The sequence below is a fragment of the Ceratotherium simum genome, chromosome 15, assembly GCF_057802395.1.
Source record: "Ceratotherium simum simum isolate JZ-2026a chromosome 15, ASM5780239v1, whole genome shotgun sequence".
In the NCBI taxonomy this organism is placed as follows: Eukaryota; Metazoa; Chordata; class Mammalia; order Perissodactyla; family Rhinocerotidae; genus Ceratotherium; species Ceratotherium simum.
The window spans coordinates 24,040,312-24,060,231 of record NC_141914.1 but is presented as its reverse complement, the minus strand read 5'-3'; the positions used below and the strand labels follow the sequence as shown (position 1 = coordinate 24,060,231).

The following is a 19,920-nucleotide window of genomic DNA, read 5'->3' as shown; positions in this document are numbered from 1 at the left end:
CATAAGGATCTTGCTTTTGCAACAATAGTATAGGATAATGTTTTCCCCAGGCCTTGAAGCTAAAACCAAGAACATGTAGGCAATATTTATAGTTTAAATGAACTGAAAATACCTACAACATATAAAGAAATAAAATGCTTACTTGGCTGACATGCACTGGTGTTAAAATTAAGTCCAGAACTCCAGACCAGCCAGCAAATACACCAAGTGGTATAGCATATGCTAAAGCAATCATCAAAAATCTCAAATTGCTGTAAAAGAGAAAAAGACAAAACAAAACATTATTATAGATTCAAAATCTAGAATTTAAACTCTTTACTCTTGAAAAATGTAAGTCATTTGGAAATTTGAACACCGGAATCAGAAACAGAAAATATTTTGTCAGTTTGTTAATAAATTCAAAGTTCTTTAAATTCTTTATTTTTATAAGAATAATCTTTTTCATTCCTATTATTTAAAATTGATGTTTATTATATAGATTTTATTATATATAATATAGATTCTATTATATATATTATATAGATGTTTATTATATAGATGAATTATCAACATTATATCATAGAATGAGTAGGTAGGTTAAGTTAAAAAAAGCTCTTATTTGAAAGGATAAATTACTGTTTCTCCTTATGAACAAGGTGGAGGGAAAAAACAAAGATTAAAAAGAAATATATAATTTGCTGAACTTTACTTTTTTAACTTAATAAGTCTTACAGCTCTTCCATAGTCAATACTTATAGAGCTTCCTCATTCTTTTTTCACAGTTGCATAGTATTCCATTATGTTAGTATATGATTATTTAACCAGCCCTCTACTGAGATATCTACATAAATGTGTAAGATTTTATTCCTTTGCTCTTACAGTCATTATACACGTGCACTAGCACACTTGGGGAATCGATTTCTAGACGTGCAATTGCCATGGTAAAGAGTATGTGTATTTGTAACTTTAACAGATAATGCCAATTGCTCTTTACAGAAACTGTGCCTCTACATGTCTATTAAAATAGCTAAACATAGTGATAACACCAAAGTCTGCTGAGGATGCACAGAAACTGGATGACTTGTGTAATGAAAAAGGTAGAGCCATCTGAAAAACAGTTTGGTAGTTTTTCAAAAAAACTAAATATGCAACTATCATACAATCCAGCAACTGCACTCCTCGGCATTTATCCCAGAGAAATGAAACTTTTGTTCACACAAAAACCTGTACACAAATGTTTATAGCAGCTTCCTGTGTAATAGCCAAAAAAACCTAGAAACAACCTAAATGTCCTTCAACAGATGAATGACTAAACAAATTTTGTATATCCATACCATGGAATACTACTCGGGAATATAAAGGAATAACTATTGATACACAAAACAATCTGGATGACTCTCCAGAGAATTACGTTGAGTGAAAAAAGCCAATCTCAAAATTTTATGTACTCTGTGATGCCATTTATATAACATTCTTGAAGAGACAACATTATGGTAATGGAGAACAGATGAGTGTTTGCCAGTGGTTAAGGAGTCGAGTCGGGGAGAAGTGAGTGTGGCTATAAAAGAGCAAGAGGGATGATCCTTGTGATGATGGAAATGTTCTGTATCTTGACTGCATCCATGTCAACTTTTTGGTTGTGGTATTGCACTGAAGTTTTGTAAGAACTTTGTAAGATGTTATCATTGTGGGAAACTAGGTAAAGAATCCATGTTATCTCTCTGTATTATTTCTTACAACTAATTGTGAATCTATAATTATCTCAAAATAAAGAGTTTAATTTAAAAAATGTAATAAAAATTATATACCACTCATAATAGCTATTTACAAATTTTAAACTATAAAGTATCTGGGAATAAACCAGGAAGGCCCAAGATCTTTATGTGGGGGGGAAAAAAAGCAACCTTTAAGCTAATTAAGAGCACAAAAGGTGATCTAAATAGATGAAGAGACAGTCCATGCTGTCAATTCACCCCAAATTAATCTATAAATTCAGTGTAATCACAATTAAAATTCCAGTTGATTTTTTAGAAACTCAAGTAATATGCTCTAAAGTTCACAGAGAAGAATAAAAGTCATTGGAAAGCTAACTCATCTTTAAAAAAATAAGAAAAAGGAGGCCCTTGTCCTATCAGATATTAAGACAAACTGTATGGCCAGAGTAATAAAAATAGTATGGGATTGATTCGAGAACAAAGAGAACAATGGAGGAGAATAGAAAGCTAAGACACGGAAACTCAATATACAATAAAGGTGGCACTGCAGATCAAAGGGCTAAGGCTTGTTTAGTATACGGTGCTGGTTTATTTTATGGAGAAAAAACAACTCCTGCATCATTAGTTAATACCACATACTAAGGTGGATTCTAGGTGATTGAAAATTTAAATATGAATGATAAAACCAGAAAGTTAATGATTAAGGAATCCATGGACAAAATTAGTAGGCAGATGACAGAATGGGAATAGATATTTGAAATTTTTTAATATACAGGAATTTATATCTAGAATATATAAACCATGAAGAAAAAGATAGCAACCACCATTAAGAAATGGGTAAAAGCTATGAAGATGAATTTATAGTAGACGCAACCTATGAGGCAAACAATCACATAATAAGTCTCAAACATATTAATAACCAGAAAATGCAAATTAAGCAAAAGATATATTAGTTTATACCTATTAGACTGGAAAAATTAGAAAGATGGATAATGCCAACTTTGGTGGTAAAACAGAGAAACAGGTATTGCTGACGGAAGTATAGATAAGCGCAGGCATTTTTGAGAACAATCTGGGAATACTGGGCAAATTAAGCTTAAAATATCTTATGACCCAGCAATCCTGTTGTGGGGTCCATTTTCCAAAGACATTCTCAGGTCCACAGTGATGCATATGAGGATGTCACTGTAGTAGTATTTGTGGTCACGATGAACTGGAGGCAATCTGGGTACACCATGGGAGTCGGTAGATAAAATGTGATGGTTTCATACCACAGAGAACACAGGAGTAGGTGTACACATAGCAACAGGGATGCATCTTGAAAACAGAGTGCTAATATCACAAAATGAGAGTGATTCAGATATCACTTGCCTCCTGATGGAAGAAGGTAGCGACACTTATGAAGCAGACTTCTAAAACCAAAACAAAAGCAAAAACTAAAACCTGAATCAGACATAGCTCTGGCTAAGAATTTACAGGATATAGAAAGGACAGAGGAACATGGTAAACTACACCACAAGGAGGCACAACAAAATCCAGACTTTGGGGACAAAAGAGTCAGCTCCTCTTTTATAGGAAAAAAAGAGACAGATGGAAAGGAAACCTATAGATTATAAGGCATTTGAACCAACTGCAATGTATGGACCTAATATGGATCCTGATTCAAACAAATTGTTAAAATAATATTTATGAGACAATTGGAACTTTAAACATTGATTAGATATTAGCAAACTATTGTTAAGAAGTTTTTAGGTGTGATAATGGTACTATATTTATGTTAAAAAGACTCCCTATCTTTTTAACACATATTACATGTATTAAAATATTTATGAATAAAATTATTTGTCATCTGAGATTTGCTTCATGATTCAGGAAGGGGGGAGGTGAGTAGAGCAGAGATGAAACAATATTGGGTATAAATTGGTAATTGTTGATATTGGGTTACAGGGATATGGAGGGTTATACTATTCTACCTTTGTATATTACTATGACTTTCCAAAATGAAAAGTTATTTAAAAAACCACAGTGTTTCATGAAAAAAGTCAAACAGAATGAGATCCATAATATGCCACCATTTAAGTAAATTAAATATAGATGCTATAAAACAACACACATATTGCAAAAGCACAGAGACAAAGAGATACACTTTAAAATGCATGTGAGGGGCTGGCCCAGTGGCGTAGTGGTTCAGTTTGCATGCTCTGCTTTGGTGGCCCGGGGTTTGCAGGTTTGGATCCCAGGCATGGACCTACGCACCCCTTGTCAAGCCATGCTGTGGCAGGTGTCCCACATATTAAAAAAAAGTAGAGGAAGATGGGCACAGATGTTAGCTTAGGGCCAATCTTCCTCAGCAAAAAGAGGAGGACTGGCAACAGATGTTAGCTCAGGGGTAACCTTCCTCACCAAAAAATAAAAAAAAAATGCATTTGAGAGGTAGCCTGGGTGGCGGGAGGGGAATGGAAGTGAGAAATACAAATAAAAGAATGAAAGAACAAATAAATGAATAAATGTGTTCATGTGTCCTGAAATAAGGAACATGTTCAACTCAACTCTCTACTTCTGAAGTCTAAAAGTAAAACATTTAACCAATATATAAAGGGAGAGAAATGTTTACATTAGCTTACACAGGTTAAATGCATATTAAGAGATGGGAATCATATAGATATAACTGTGGTAGAAACTTTGGAGCATAGCTTTGATGGGTTTTCATGTTTTGCCCAGACAATGGAATTAGAATCTAGGGAAGCAGTTATTCTTATCAATCCAGGAAGCAAGGATTTCAGGAGTTCCTGTGAAGGACCAGAGAAAATTACATTATGGGCTAGGAGAATGAGGAATAGCAGGCCCGAAAACTCCCCTGGAGAGCCCAAACGTAGAAGCAGGCAATCCTGCAGAGTAAAGGGACAAATATGGGAAGACACAAAGGAATGTTAGGCATTGGTGAAAAGAGTTTTTTTAATAGAGAAGATCCTATACTTTATGGTTTAAACAGAGAATAAAGATCTTGACTCTAAGGTAATTAGAAGCAAACACAGGGTATATTATGGTCTGAGTGACAATTTTAAGCTGTTTTTCCTTGTCAAAACACTCTTTTACATAATTCCTTACCTTAAAATCCTTTAACGACCCCTCATTTCCTACAGAACAGTTCACAGTAATTAGTATGGCATAATATGACCCTAATCTACTTCTCTAGGCTTATCTAGTGCTATCTAATCTCTGGCTTTGCATGGAGAAAAACTTATTTTTTTAAATTTTAACTGTCATCTTACAAATGTATGCCACTGATCACAATCCAATTTAACTAATATTTTTCCTTTGCCTATTAAGTGGAAGGCAATGTGTTAGGTGCTGTGGAGAAGTGGTTTTCAAAAACTTTTTACTATATTCCAGAGTAAGAAATATATTTTTACTTTGTGACCTAAAAGTCTCACAAAAAATATGTATCCTTACTATAAGTGATGCAATAATATTTTCTATTCTACTTTATTCTATTCTACTTTATTTAAAGAAAGAAAAAGAAAAAAGGTGGGCAACCTACTAAATTAGTTGGCTGTGAACCAAAGTTTGAAAAACAATGTTACATAGCTATGCTGTCTAACACGGTAGCCACCAGCCAGGTGTGCCTACTGAGCACTGGAAATGCGGCTAGTGCAACCGTGGAACTAATTTTTAATTTTATTTCACTTTAATTAATTTAAATCCAAATTTAAAAACAGAAGCAGTGAAAAGTACTTTTCCATTAAACACAACTTAATTTTTTTGGTAGCACTACATTTCACTTCAACTGCTGCATTGGGTAAGATATTGTAGTGTGCACATCATAGCATGCGTTGTTTCTAGTATTAGAACCTGTCACTGATCTACTTGGTGTCAGTGAACTAACTCAGTTCTAATTATTTTTTTTACATACTGATATAACATTGTAATTTGCTTATTTGAATATTTTATGCAGAAAGAAAATAAGAGACTGGAAGAAAGTATGCTGCAAATTTCACAATGAATGGCAATTGCAGTTGGTTGTAGCAGAGCAAAATGAATGTCTCTTGTGCAAAAAAAATGTAAGATAATTAAGCGGATAATATCAAGAGAAATTTTCAACAAATACCTAGTGAATTTTATAATAAGTTTCTTCTCAATAGTCAAGAAAACTAGCTGACTGAAATCAGAATTAAATGTCCAATAAGGGCCGGCCCCGTGGCTTAGCGGTTGGGTGCGCGTGCTCCGCTGCTGGCGGCCGGGGTTCGGATCCCGGGCGTGCACCGACGTACCGCTTCTCCAGCCATGCTGAGGCCGTGTCCCACATACAGCGGCTGGAAGGATGTGCAGCTATGACGTGCAACTATCTGCTGGGGCTTTGGGGGGAAAAATAAAACAAAACAAAACAAAACCAAAAAAATGTCCAATAAACATTTTTAAATGATTTTTAACAGATCTGAGCTTATAACTTTGGCCAGCTATCAAACAGTTTGGATTCCTGCACAAAAAGAAAACCATTTTTAGATGGAGACATGGTAAAAGAAATTGTTATTTCAGCTATGGAAATTTTGTTAAAAATTATGAAAAAAAGACTAGAGCTTCAATTAAGGCCCAAACAATTGCCTGTAGAATATAAGACCTTACAAATAATATCAAAGATGTGTTGATTCAAAATTTGAAAAATTGCAAGCGCTTATTTTTTAACTGTAGAAAAGTAGTGTAATATGGGACACACTGCTCAATGAAAACTTTTCCAACTGTAAATTTAATGAAATCTAAATGCAGATCAAGTATTTCTAATGAAAGCTTAGCATCTGAATTGAGATGTGCAACTGTAAAATACACACTGGATTTCAAAGATTTTGTACAAACAAACGAATGTAAAATATCTCAATTTTGAACACTGATTACATGTTAAAAGTAATATTTTAGATATACTGGGTTAAATGAAATATGTTATTAAAATTAATTTTACTTATTTGTTTTTACTTTTTTTAATGAAGCTACTAGTTTTTAATGAGGCTACGAGAAAATTTAAAACTACATGTGTGGCTCACATTATATTCATATTGGACAATATTACTATAGAGGATACAAAGACACAGTTTTTGACCACAAGGAACTTACCATCCCGTGGGAAAGAAAGACCAGAAAAGAACAAACCAACTAGAGAGAGTTGGTGATGAAGCAATAAAAACTCATCACAACTACTGGGAAAAGAATTCAAAAGATAAGTTCTAGTGGTCCAACTGCAAATCATAATCAACAGCAATGTCTATATGTCTAAAGAACCAAATTCAGTACTGGGGCATTTGAGCTTTCAAGAGTAGAATTTAATCTAATTCCGTTTAAGTTATACTAATAAAATATAATAAAATATTAAGTTTCTCAAAGTATGATCCCACTGGAGGCACATAAGATGATTTTAGGTGATATGTAAATACAAATTATTTATGTTATTTGCTTTATATTGACTAGCACTTATTTTAACATGTATTAAAAAACATATAATGAATAAAAAGAATTTTCATATTAGGAAAAATAAACACATACAACCCATGATTTCACAGATACTATTATGTGATATGTGTCTTTATAAAAGAAAATTTTTTAAATAAAAGATTTGATTTTTTTAAATATTAAGTAAGTAATAGTATACGTGGTATACAGAGAAGGCAAAAATTATAGAGGTTTTCAGTTTTGGTGATTTTTTAAGAGAGATTTCTGATAGGCAGTCCTCCTAAAATATTTAATCAGTATTTTATCAATTATTTACAATCTGATTAATAGGTTGCTGATGTATTTCTATCTTAAATTATCTTAAATAAATGTGGAATTATCTTGAAGGTGTTAGTCAAAACCACTCATTAATTCTGAGTATACTTACCTTAGTAATCTACAAAAGCTCCGCCGATAACTCAGTCGCTGGCTAGCTGCAGCAACGCTGGGAGGAAGAGGAGGCCGGGGTGGGAAATAAGCTAGAGTTGCAGAAAATAGTAAGCAGACAACTCCAAATTCTGGGGGAAAAAAAAAAAAGGAAAATGTTAACCAGGCAACACAAAAATGTTCCATAGTTCAGGTATTTATCTTACAAATATTTATTGAATATTAGCTAAGCTCTAGGCATAGAAAGCTAAGTAAAATATAGTACCCAGCCAAGACAGCTCAGTCTTGTGAGAAAGATGGGTATGTAAAGATATAAATTTCAGCAGGTCATAGGTAAGTCATCTCACTATAAGCAAAGAAGTGTGGTGGTTCTATGGTACACTCCATAGACAAAAAGGTTGAGGCAGTGAACAAATGTAAACACATGGAGAAGACACATTAAAACCCCCCAGTACTGTACTGTAAGGGAGATTCTGAAACAGGTCTAGGATGATTGTCTAGTAAGCATGGTCCTCAAAAATATTCCGAATATGACTGAGAAAATTGTTCATTGCTAGTATATAGAAATACAAGCGATTTTTATATATTAACCTTGCATCCTAAATTTGTTTGTTTTTTTAGGATGAACTTGTTCATTCTTGCTGAACTTGTTTTTTAGATCTAAATAGTTTTTGTAGTGGATTTCAGAGGACTTTCTATATTCAAGATCATGCCATTTTCAACAGAGATAGTTTTACTTCTTCCTTTCCAATCTGGATGTCTTTTCTTTCTTTTTCTTGCTCAGTGATCCTGGTTAGAAGCTCCAGCATAATGTTAAGTAGACATGGCAAGAGTGGACATCCTTGTTTTGTTCCTGATCTTAAGGGGAATGCATTCAGTCTTTGAGCGTTAAATATGATCTTATCTGTGGGTTTTTCATAGATGCCCTTTATTGGGTTGAGGGAGCTCCTGTCTATTCCTAATTTGTTCAGTGTTTTTATCTTGAAAAGGAGTTAGATTGGTGAAGTGCTTTTTTTTCATCTATTGACATGATGACATGGTTTTTCTCTTTTATTCTACTGATATGGTTACGACATTAGTTGAGTTTTGGATGTTAAGCCAATCTCACATTCCAGGAATAAATCCCACTTGGTCATGGTGTATAATCCTTTTATACGTTACTGGATTTGGTTTGCTAGTATTTTGTTTAGGATTTGTGGGTCTACATTCATAAGAAATATTGGTCTGTAGTTTACTTTTGTAATGATGTCTTTGTCTGGGATAATTTAGTTTAAGAGTCTTTAATCTTTTAAGGTCGTGATTCTAGCAAAATATTTTTAATGGAAGGAAGGGTCATGGGACAATATTTCAGGACGGCAGATTGGCAAATATGAAGGCACTGAAGCAATAACTGGGAAGCTTTGAGTAGGGGCTTCTGCTTGACTGCATGGGAACCATGAGCCAGAAGGATGTAGAGCATTAATAATGCCCAAAAGTGCCTAAAATCCAGTCATGAAAAAACAAAAACATTTGCTTAAGTTTTCAATAAAAAGAATGATATGACCAAAATAAAGTTCAAAATTTATGTGTCACCTGTTTTCAGTTTTATTTATTTACTTATTCATTTTTACACTTCAATTTTTTTCTTTAAAAGGAGTGAGTTGTCTACGGGTGTTAAATGCTTTACATACTGCCACCACCACCTCTGCTTTCACTTTTATTCCCTCCATATTTTGAAACGTAAATCTCATCACATAACTCTTTAGTGTAGAATCCTTCAGAGTGTGGCCTTTGCCTACAACAGGGTGAACTTCAAAACCTTTGGCCTTGGCTGGAAGGCTTGCATGGCCTCGCTGACCTCTCTAGCTTCATCTAGCACTGCTCCCACCCAGTCTAAGCCACGCCAGGCTTTCAGTTGCTTGAACGTACCAGGCTCTCTCCCCTGACTGGGCTTCTCCTGCATGCTCTCTCTTTCTAGTATATTCTCCCTCCTGCCCACTGTATTTGGCTAACTCTCTCTCATCCCTCAGGTTCCAACTTAGATGCTGCATCTCCAGGAAGCTCAACTTGACCTCTAAATTCTGGGCTAGGCACTCCTCCTCTGAGCTCTCAGAGCAACTGTGCACCTTTGGTTATAGCACTTACCACTCTGTTTTACAACTGTTTGTTTAGCTGTCGTATCCTTTGGGATGCTAAGTTCTGTGGGGGGCAGGAACCATGTCTACCTCAGTGACAGATACGTATGAGCTGAAAATATATTTGCTCAATTAATAAGTGAATAAATGAATTAATACAAAATTCATCATAATCTGGTCCCTTATCTTTCCAGCCTCATTTTCTGCCACTTGCTACCTACACTCAACACACACATTTATGCTACTGCAGCCACAGCAAATCACGTGCAGTTCCCTGGACATACTGAGCTCTGTCATACCTTCTCTGCCTTTGCAGTTGCTGTTCCTTCTATATAGAATACCCTAACTCACTTGAACACTTGGTGAACTCCTATGAAATTCTTAATTTTGTTTAATTATTGCATTCTTGGTGAAGCCTTCCCTGACTCCTCAACTTCTCTCCAAACCCAGGCCAGTAAGGCCTCCCAAGCTCTGTACATCTCTATTTGTATTATAATTATCTCATCAGTGATCTTACCAATTCCCAGTGGTTAGCACAGTGCTTGGTACACAGTAAACACTTATAAAAAGTCTTCTGAATGCAGAAGGAAATACAGTCATGAATTGCTTAACGACGGGGATACGTGCTGAGAAATGTATCGTTAGGCAATTTCGTCATTGTGCAAACATCTTAGAGTGTACTTACACAAACCTAGATGTACAGCCTCCTATACACCTAGGCTGTACAGTACTAATCTTACGGGACTATCGTCATATATGCAGTCTGTCATTGACTGAAACGTTGTTATGCGGCACATGACTGTAATAAACAGGCATATGGGGAGAGGGGATCTATTTAAGGAGATCTGTAGGAGACTGTAATATATGAGTTGACTAGGGCTTGACTCTAGAAATAAAGAGAAGGGTCCAAGAGAATGTTTTGGAAAGGTCAACATCCTTCATTAACAGACTAAACATACAGAGAGTAGAAACTGAAAAGAAGAATAAACTGTGGGTGACCTAGGCTTATAAGTTTAGAGAACATGGCCAATAACGGGGAAATTGCAAGGAAGAAAATGGGCTTAACACCTACCAACAGATGATTAACATATGTTTACTGTTGATCATGATGTTTAGTCTTTTTTTTTTTTTTTTTTTTTTTGGTGAGGACGATTGGCCCTGAGCTCATGTCTGCTGCCAATCTTGCTCTTTTTGCTGAGGAAGATTGGCCCTGAGCTAACACCCGTGCCCTTCCTCCTCTATTTTGTATGTGGGATGCTGCCACAGCATGGCTTGATGAGCGGTGCATAGGTCTGCACCTGGGATCCAAACCTGTGAACCCCAGGGCCACCAAAGCAGAGCGCGTGAACTTAACCACTACGCCACTGGGCCGGCCCATGATGTTTAGTCTTACACACTGATAAGATATCTAGAAAAGACACCAGACAATGTGTTACGCAGTGCTTAAATGAAGTGGATGGGAAGAGTCAAGTTAAGAAATAACCTTCCATGTAGCAATAATACATTTTAAACTTAACTTTCTAGAAAGGGTAAGTTTTATTTATTTTATTTATGTAGGCCACTGTAACTATATTTCTTATTATCTAGAAAGACGATGAACGTTGTTACTGAAGTTGGTAAGAGTCCAGATTATCCCACAAATACTGATTTTGCTAAAACATAGAAAACCATTACACACGTTTAGGAAAGATTTCACTAAGAAAAGACTTTGAGCTGGCCCTTGGAAAATGCAAACTTTGCAGACGAAGAGAGATAGTGTCTTAGAAAATGGTAAGCTTTAAATAGGCATCTCCATATTATACGACCAGGAAAGCTCATATATGCATATGTATATGTTAGTCCTAAGTATTTTATAAGAAGCGATCTGGTATACAAAATTAGAGTGAAGATGACTAGGATAAAAGATAAAGTGTAATAGGAAGAAAATAAACTTCAAAATACCTGCATATAATACAGTTTCTATAAGATCTTTAATGTGGGCCCTGCTATTCTCTGAAGCAAGAAGAGGCGACGTCCCATTGGGAGCTGGAACAACAAGTGGTCCAACTAAAAATGCACACGCTCCACCGAGATAACTGAGCATTGACGCGATAGCTGTGGCAGTAGCCCGTTCATCTGCAGAAAACCACGTTGTGGAGAGGAATGGAGCTGCATTCGTTACAGTTGGACCTGCCAATCCATTTAACAGCTGTCCTCCATGGATTAGTCTGGAATTAAAAAAATTAAAAGGCTGTGAGGTACCTGAAGCGACCATTTCTGAACAAAAAGAAGTTAGCCAAATAGCGGTTTAGCTATGGCGATAAGTATACATATCTGTAAGGAATATGACATACCTGAAAGGTAAAGTGTGTTGACTCTCTGTGAGGAAGATCAAATATAGCAATAGTTCCCCTTATTCATTTCACAAATATTTACTGAAGCCTCTGATTTGTGCCACATACCAAACTAAATACTTCCCATCACTTTGTTTCATTTGTTATAACAACACTATGTGGTAGCAATTATTATCCCCAGTTTTTGAGATGTGAAAGCCTTGGCTTAGAAAGATTAAGAAACTTGCCCAAGTGTTAACAGGCAAAGTGGAGATTCAGACCCGGGTCTGACTCCGAAATCCATACTCTTTCTACTAGATTGCCACTGATAAACAGACCTTGTAAGTGCCACCAGCTAAAGAGATAATACAGTTGAGCTCAATATTTCACGCCTACTCTGGGCCAGATGATGGAAATACAAAAAAGAAAAGAGCCATTACAGTATCTCCTAATAGAAGAGGAAATGGTTGAGGAATTGGAAGACCTGAGTTCCGGTCCAGCTCTGCAACTAACTAGTTGAATGGTCCTGGGCGATATCTAACTCTGTGAGATACCATTTCTTCTCCTGTAAAATGAGGAGATTATTCTAATTTAATATGCATTTATTGAGCATCTATTAGGTTAGGGTACTGTAATCATAGGATCACCAGGTCCTTCCAGTTCTAATACTCTGTGACTTTTAATTGTAGTGAAGACTACAATTAAGACTAAAACTAGTGAAGACTAGTTTCTTGCTTCCATTTCATTCTCCTCTTGCTCATCTCTCCTCAATATGCTATTTAGTGCTCTATCCTGTTCCTTCCTGACCAAACCCTCTTCCCCCATTGCTCCCTGTACTCCCAACATACAGATTCACATTCAAGAGTAGGCTCGAAGGAGAAAAGTAGCCAGGAGTCCAAAAAGCATAGCGAAGAAAGGGAGGCGAGGTGCCTCTTCTGCCCTGGAGGTAGGGGAGAGGGCAGGGACAGTACATGTGACATACACATCATACTAACCGCTTTTTTTCCCCCTGCTTGTTTTGCTTTTTAATCACCATGTGGGTGTCAAGTCCTCTTTTTCAACAACTGCCACTTTAAACTACTTAGACAAGTCTTTTGAATGCAGAAGGAAATAACAAACAGGCATATGGGAGAGAGGTAGGGCCCTAATGTAGAAGCATAAGTGAGTGGGAAGTGAAATATGTGAATCAGGTCTGCTCAAATCTTCGTAAATGTTGGAACAATTATTTGAGGGCAAAATAGCTCCAAGCATCATTAATATTACTAAATTAAGAAAACTAAAGATATTTTTAAATCTTCTTGCATAAGGGGAACTATTTTCTAGAAGCCAAAAACAATTTAAACTGTTTATAAAACCAAATACTTCCTCTAAAAGCCAGTGGATCTCAAGCTGTCACACAGCAATTTCATCGTAGAAATATTCTTGAAACAATGTCATTAAGTGGTTTTAATCACAACAATCAGCCAGTGCATGATGGCTCATAAAGGTCACTGCTTTGATATTTAACACCTTTAATGAGGTGTTCCTGAAAGACTCATCTCCTCTAGAAAGAGAAGGGTTGGGATGAGTACATCTTATTGTGCCTAAAAATGTTAAGACTAGAAGGAGAACATGGAAGAAACAATCTATCAAAAAACAAAACAAAAAAGTTGATAAAACAGTATGAATCTTAAGAGTTAAGGTATAAAACAAATTATTGCTTAACTCTTCATTACCTCTTGGTGGAATCATGAATAGACTATTTTCCAAGCAGCAACATAAGCGTCATAGGACGTGTGAGCTTGTGATAACCTAAGGATCAGGCAAGTCCAGTTTACTCAATTCTCCGATAAGAATACTTCTCAATACAACACGGCACATGTGCTAAACTAGTACCGAAAGCAGGTGTAGCACTAGGGACATTTAGATGCACTCCAAGTCTACAAGGTCACTGGACCTGGGGGTCCAACCTAGAATATATGATTATAATGAAAAGTCATCTCAGGAATTAAAACATGCAGATTTGGTGTTTAAAAATTACTCTACTTTAAATAATCATGTGCTTTTTTTTCCCCCATGTGATTTTACCTCAATAAAATTTTTTTATTGATGTTTTAATAGTTTATAACATTGTGAAATTTTTGGTTGTACACTTTTGTTTGTCCATCACCATATTCATGTCTCCCTTCACCCCTTGTGCCCGTCCCCTATCCCCATTGCCCCTGCTAACCACAATACAGTTTTCTCTGTCCATGTGTTGGTTTATATTCCACATATGAGTGAGAGCACATGGTGTTTGTCTTTCTCTTTCTGGCTTATTTCACTTAACATAATTCCCTCCAGGCCCATCCATGTTGTTGCAAATGGGGCGATTTTCTCTTTTTTTATGGCTGAGTAGTATTCCATTGTATATACATACCACATCTTCTTGATCCAATCATCAGTCGAGGGACACTGGGTTGCTTCCACTTCTTGGCTATGGTGAATAATGCTACAATGAACATAGGGGTGTATAAGTCTCTTTGGATTGTTGATTTCAGGTTTGTTGGGTAGATTCCCAGTAATGGGATAGCTGGATCATAGGGTATTTCTATTTTTAATTCTTTGAGGAATCTCCATACCGTTTTCCATAGAGGCTCCACCAGTTTGCATTCCCACCAGCTGTGTATGAGGGTTCCTGTTTCTCCACATCCTCTCCAACATTTGTTGTTTTTTGTCTTGGTGATTATAGCCATTCTAAGGGGTGTGAGGTAATATCTTAGTGTTGTTTTGATTTGCATTTCTCTGATGATTTAGTGATGCTGACATCTTTTCATGTGCCTATTGGCCATCTGTATATTTTCTTTGGAGAAGTGTCTGTTCATTTCCTCTGTCCATTTTTTGACCGGGTTGTTTTTCTGTTGTTCAGTTCTGTGAGTTCTTTATATATTATGGAGATTAACCCCTTGTCAGATATATGTTTTGCAAATATTTTCTCCCAGCTGGTGGGCTGTCTGTTCATTTTGATTCTGGTTTCATTTGTCTTGTAGAAGCTCTTTAATCTGATAAAGTCCCACTTGCTTATTTTTTCTTTAGTTTCCCTAGTCTGAGTAGGCATGGCATCCGAAAAGATTCCTTTATGACCAATGTCATATAGTGTGTTGCCTACATTTTCTTCTATGAGTTTTATAGTTTCAGGTCTCACCTTCAGGTCTTTGATCCATTTTGAGTTAATATTTGTGAATGGCGATAGCAGATGGTCCACTTTCATTCTTTTGCATGTGGCTGTCCAGTTTTCCCAGCACCATTTATTGAAGAGACTTTCCTTTCTCCATCGTATGTTCTTAGCTCCTTTGTTGAAAATTAGCTGTCCGTATACATGTGGTTTTATTTCTGGGCTTTCAATTCTGTTCCATTGATCTGTGTGTCTGTTTTTGTACCCGTACCACGCTGTTTTGAATAATCATGTGCTTTTTGCATTAAAAGTCATCATACACAAACACACTCCTCACAAATGAGTTCAGTAGGAGAACTGGGACCTACAGGATCTTGGGGTTACCCCCTGAATTCATAAGAAACCTGGCAGGGAAACCCAGTTCCATTCTTCCCACCATCTTTAACACTTTCAGAATTTAGTCCTGCTCCTTGTCACATCTGTATCCCAGAGTCCCTCAGGGCTTGGCACTAACATAACTGGTTACAAGCACTGTTGACTTGGTAATCCTGACATAATGCTAATCTGTAATATCAAGATTTTCATGTTAGCCTGACACTATTTTCTGTCACCTACCATTAACCTACCCTATTTTATGAAATTAACTTTTTTATAAAAATATATTTTAAAATAAAATTCACTTGTATATATAAAATCTAGTTTTCCCATTTAATGGTAATACAAAATTAGAGGTATGTTTTTCTGGAAAAATGCTGGCAGGAAAAAAAATAAAAGAGGAAAGATTGGTGTCATAGCAACTAAGGAAAGAAGAGTTTTGAGAAGATGAGAGTGAGTTGTCGATAGAGTCAAATCAAACAGAAAGATCTTTGATGAAGGAAATGTAACCACTGGATTTGGCAACAAGGAGGTTGTTCGTGATCTGAGTAGAAGCAGTTTCAGTAGAATGCTGAGGATGCAAGTCAGACTCGTGAGGAAATGGAAATTTGAATTTAAACTATTCATTCTAGTAGTTAGAAACATATGCCAGAACAAAAATTGGGTATATAAACTTGGCATTGTGAAAAGAAAAAACACCCAGCTTAAATGAATAGTCTGAACTGAAGTCTCTCTGCCTTCACAAATTGAAAGATAAATGCAACTCGTTGTGACTGTCCTAATGCTTTCTAAACTCTTGTGAAAGAAGCTGGATTCCAGAAATTAATACCTATTGATCTGGGCTGACTGTTAACACACAAAAACAAAAGAGGAGAGAGTCACAATCTTCAGTAAAGGAAAGTAAATCACATAATTTAATGTTAATGCTTCTGTGTCATCATTACATGCTTCAGGTTTGTTTTGCCGGTAATGGTTAAGTTCCTTGCAGATAGGACCTTGGCTTCTAAACTGTCCTCCCAGAGCCTCACAAAGCGCTGAGGCAGTGCGGACACTCTCCAGGAACTGATTCAAATAGAGGGAAGTGGGGTTGCCGAAATACACAACTAACCCGCATTTTGAAAACCTCACAAAGTGCCATCACATACATCACACCAGTTCCATGGATAAGTTTTAAAAAGTTTAAATTCAGCAACACAAAAAACAAGGTGATTAACAAATATTCTGGAAGTAAAGCTTTTAAAAAAAGACACTGAGGGTGGTAAAAGGCAGGCCAACACTTTATTACTGTCTGGGGACTTGGGAAGGGAGGGCAGGAGTGAGGAGTGTGAGGAGGTCTCCTGGGCAGTAAGCTCTGTAGCAGAAAAGGAGCTCTCTGGCAACTGACTAGTTAATTCAAAGGGTCTCACTCTCGCTTCCTCACCTGAAACTTCATGCCTGATGGAGGTCAGTACACATTCACAGCTAGGGGACTGCAAGTCTCCTGATCTTCTCAGGTCAGCCTGGGACAGATGTGCAAGGGGCAGGTGTACTGCTCTCTTTCATCCTGGTCTCCTCTCATTGATTCCTTAATTTACTCCCCCTTTTTGTCCCCCTCCCCACTTCTAACTCCCTTTCCCTTTTTCTCTCCTTACCTAGCATCCACCCACTTCTGAGGCCTAGTTTGTCCTATCCCCACAGGCCAGGTGGAAAAATGGATGAGAGAGAAGGGAATTTTCCCAGAGCCTGAGAGGAAGATTAGATTAAAGATCTTGGAGTTTCTCAGCATTGGCAGAACTAGATGATAGAGACTAGGAAGACCAAGTGCTACCTACTAGTGTCTGTGCTGCTGAGCCTTGCCAGCCTGCGGTAGGCCTAGAGGGACCTAAGGAGGCCTCACAAAGTCCCGCCTTTGCCCTGTGCACCTTCATCCCTCAATTAGTGCCCCTGCCCACAGAGAGGCCAAGGCCTCGGGGCACGTGTATGGAATTTGTGCACGGCTGCATTCCTTTTCATAGTCCTCAGTATACTAGAGCTTTTCAAACAAATGCCAATAGCTAAAATTCAAACTGACAACCTGAGTTCACGTTGTCTAATGCACTTGACATTTAGTTTGTATCTAATGATATTCTGGTATCCTAATCTTTTATTTTCTGACATCGTGCAACAAATATCTATGATTCCTAAATTATTTTCTACTTAGAATAATATGATGTTTTAGAATTAGAATTTTTATAGCTGAAAGAGACTTCAAAGTTCACCTAGATAACCCACTCTCCTCATTTTACAGATATAAAAACTGAGTTCCAGAGAGGCTAATAACACATTTAAAATCACACTTACAATTGTATAACTTTCCTTTCTCCAAAAAGTATTGGAGGGGGTTTCAAAGTCATATAAGTAGCTAATGGCTAAGCCAGGACTAAAAATCAAAATTAGAACTGATTTATCAGTCTACAAATCTCTCTATTCATCCACACGGTTTCATTCTGAAGGTTCTCTATTAATAAGAGTAATAATAAAAATCATTGATTGATAATACAATCCAATGTTCTCAGATCCAAAGTCATGCAGTAGCCAGCATATTTTTATTCTGTGCATAGACCTACTTTATAAACTCTCTAGTTTATTATGACCAGCATTGATGACAGCATTAGAGTTGGCTTTTTAGAAACTTAGCAGATACTTCCTCAGTGTAAGTCCAGCATTCTTAATTTAAATTCTATGTATTTTAATAGGAAATAACTTAGAATCCATAAAAATACTCACTTCTAAGACTCAATATGCCAATGGTTCACAAACTTTCTCCCAATTCCCAAATCCTAGTCATCCTGCATCAAAATAAACTCATGTGTTACAGGATTTCTTGGATACTGAAAATGGCAAAAGTGCTGGAAATAGTTTTCCTTTAGTCCAAGAAAAGACAGGGCAATAAAAAGAGTCAGAGATATTATGAATTAATTATAGGTAAAAGGAAATTAGGAAGGGAGAAACAGAGATGATGGTGGAACAGAATGAGCCTTCTAAAGACTGTTATCATACCCTCAGTTTTCTTTTACGAAAATCTTTCTCATTTTTGTATCCTTTAATAATTTTGGCCAATTATGATTCAATGAAAAATATCTACCACGGTCAAGGCATCTGTAGCTAGACACTCAAGGGAATATAAAGATGAGTATTACAGTCCTGGCCCTAAAGAAGCTCATAATAATAACTTACCAAGTGCCAGTTATAGTTTCTATACATAAAAAAACACAGCGAAAGGAATATTGGGTTAGATATCAGAAGACTCAGCTTCTAGTCTTAGCTAAATTTATTAACTGTATAATCTTTGGGGAATCACTTATTCTCTTTCTGTTTCAATTTCTCCAAACGTACTTCATCTATCTCACACGGTTTTTAAGGCCAAATACAATAATCTCTTGGCAAGGAACAGGGGAAAATGGACTTAGTCCTGGTCTGAGAGATATCTACCTCTCCCCATTTTGTCTCATAACTTTTTGCTTGTCTCATAACTTTTATTTTGTCTTCTTAGTTTAAAAGCAAATATACTTATAGTAGAAAAGAAATCCATAGAGAAGAATAAAAATCCATAAATTCAATAACTTGATTCAATAACTCAGACAACCACTACTAATATTTGGATTTTTCAGTCTTTTTCTTTCAGTTTTTTTTCCAATGCAGCTCTCAATCAATACTTAGCATAGGTAACCATAGACATCATATTGAATCTATAGTTTTATGCACTAAATCATTTTAACTTTATAGTCTTTATATTTTCTCATTTAAGATTCTTTATAATCATAATTATTAATGGCTCCATGATAGCCTATTACACAGATATACAAAAACTCACTTAACATTTTCCTAATGTTTGCCACTTATTTGCTAATACAAATAATGCTGTTGTATGTACTAATCTTTGCATGTAAATATCTGCCACTTTCCAAATTATTTTTTTAGGGTCAATAAATCAAAGGGTATGAACATTTTAGGCCTTATGAAACATACTCTCCAATTGTTTTTCAGAAGAGTTTCTAGTAATTTACATTCCCATCAGGAGTGGTTGACAGTGCCTGCCTCACCAGCACTGAGTATCACTATTTAAAAAATACACACACACACAGAAATAACTTGGTGTATTAGTTTTCTATTGCTATTATAACAAATTACCACAAACTTAGTGGCTCTAAAACAACACATATTTATTATCTTATACTTCTATAAATCAGAACTCCAACATGGGTCTCACTGGGCTAAAATCAAGGTGCTGGCATAGCTATGTTCCATTCTAGAAGCTCTAGAGAAGAATTTGTTTCCTTGCCTTTTCCAGCTTCTAGCAGCCACCTGCATTCCTTAGCTCACGGCCCCCTTCCTCCATCTTCACAGCCGGCAACAGCAGTTTGAGTCCTTCGCACACTGCTTCTCTCTGACTTCCTTTTCCATCTCTA

The 19,920-nt window shown here is 36.4% G+C and overlaps 1 protein-coding gene across 1 annotated transcript in view; it reads right to left on the bottom strand.

Annotated features, from left to right (window-relative positions):
* The window catches only part of SLC49A4 (solute carrier family 49 member 4), a 69,458-nt gene that overhangs the window by 31,320 nt on the left and 18,218 nt on the right, over positions 1–19,920 (bottom strand). Inside the window, exons 3-5 of the mRNA XM_087439705.1 lie at positions 11,615–11,880; positions 7,561–7,690; positions 143–251 (exon numbers count right to left, since the gene is read on the bottom strand). Of these exons, the coding sequence (XP_087295831.1) occupies positions 143–251; positions 7,561–7,690; positions 11,615–11,880 (505 nt within the window). The remainder of the gene's footprint in view (positions 1–142; positions 252–7,560; positions 7,691–11,614; positions 11,881–19,920) is intronic.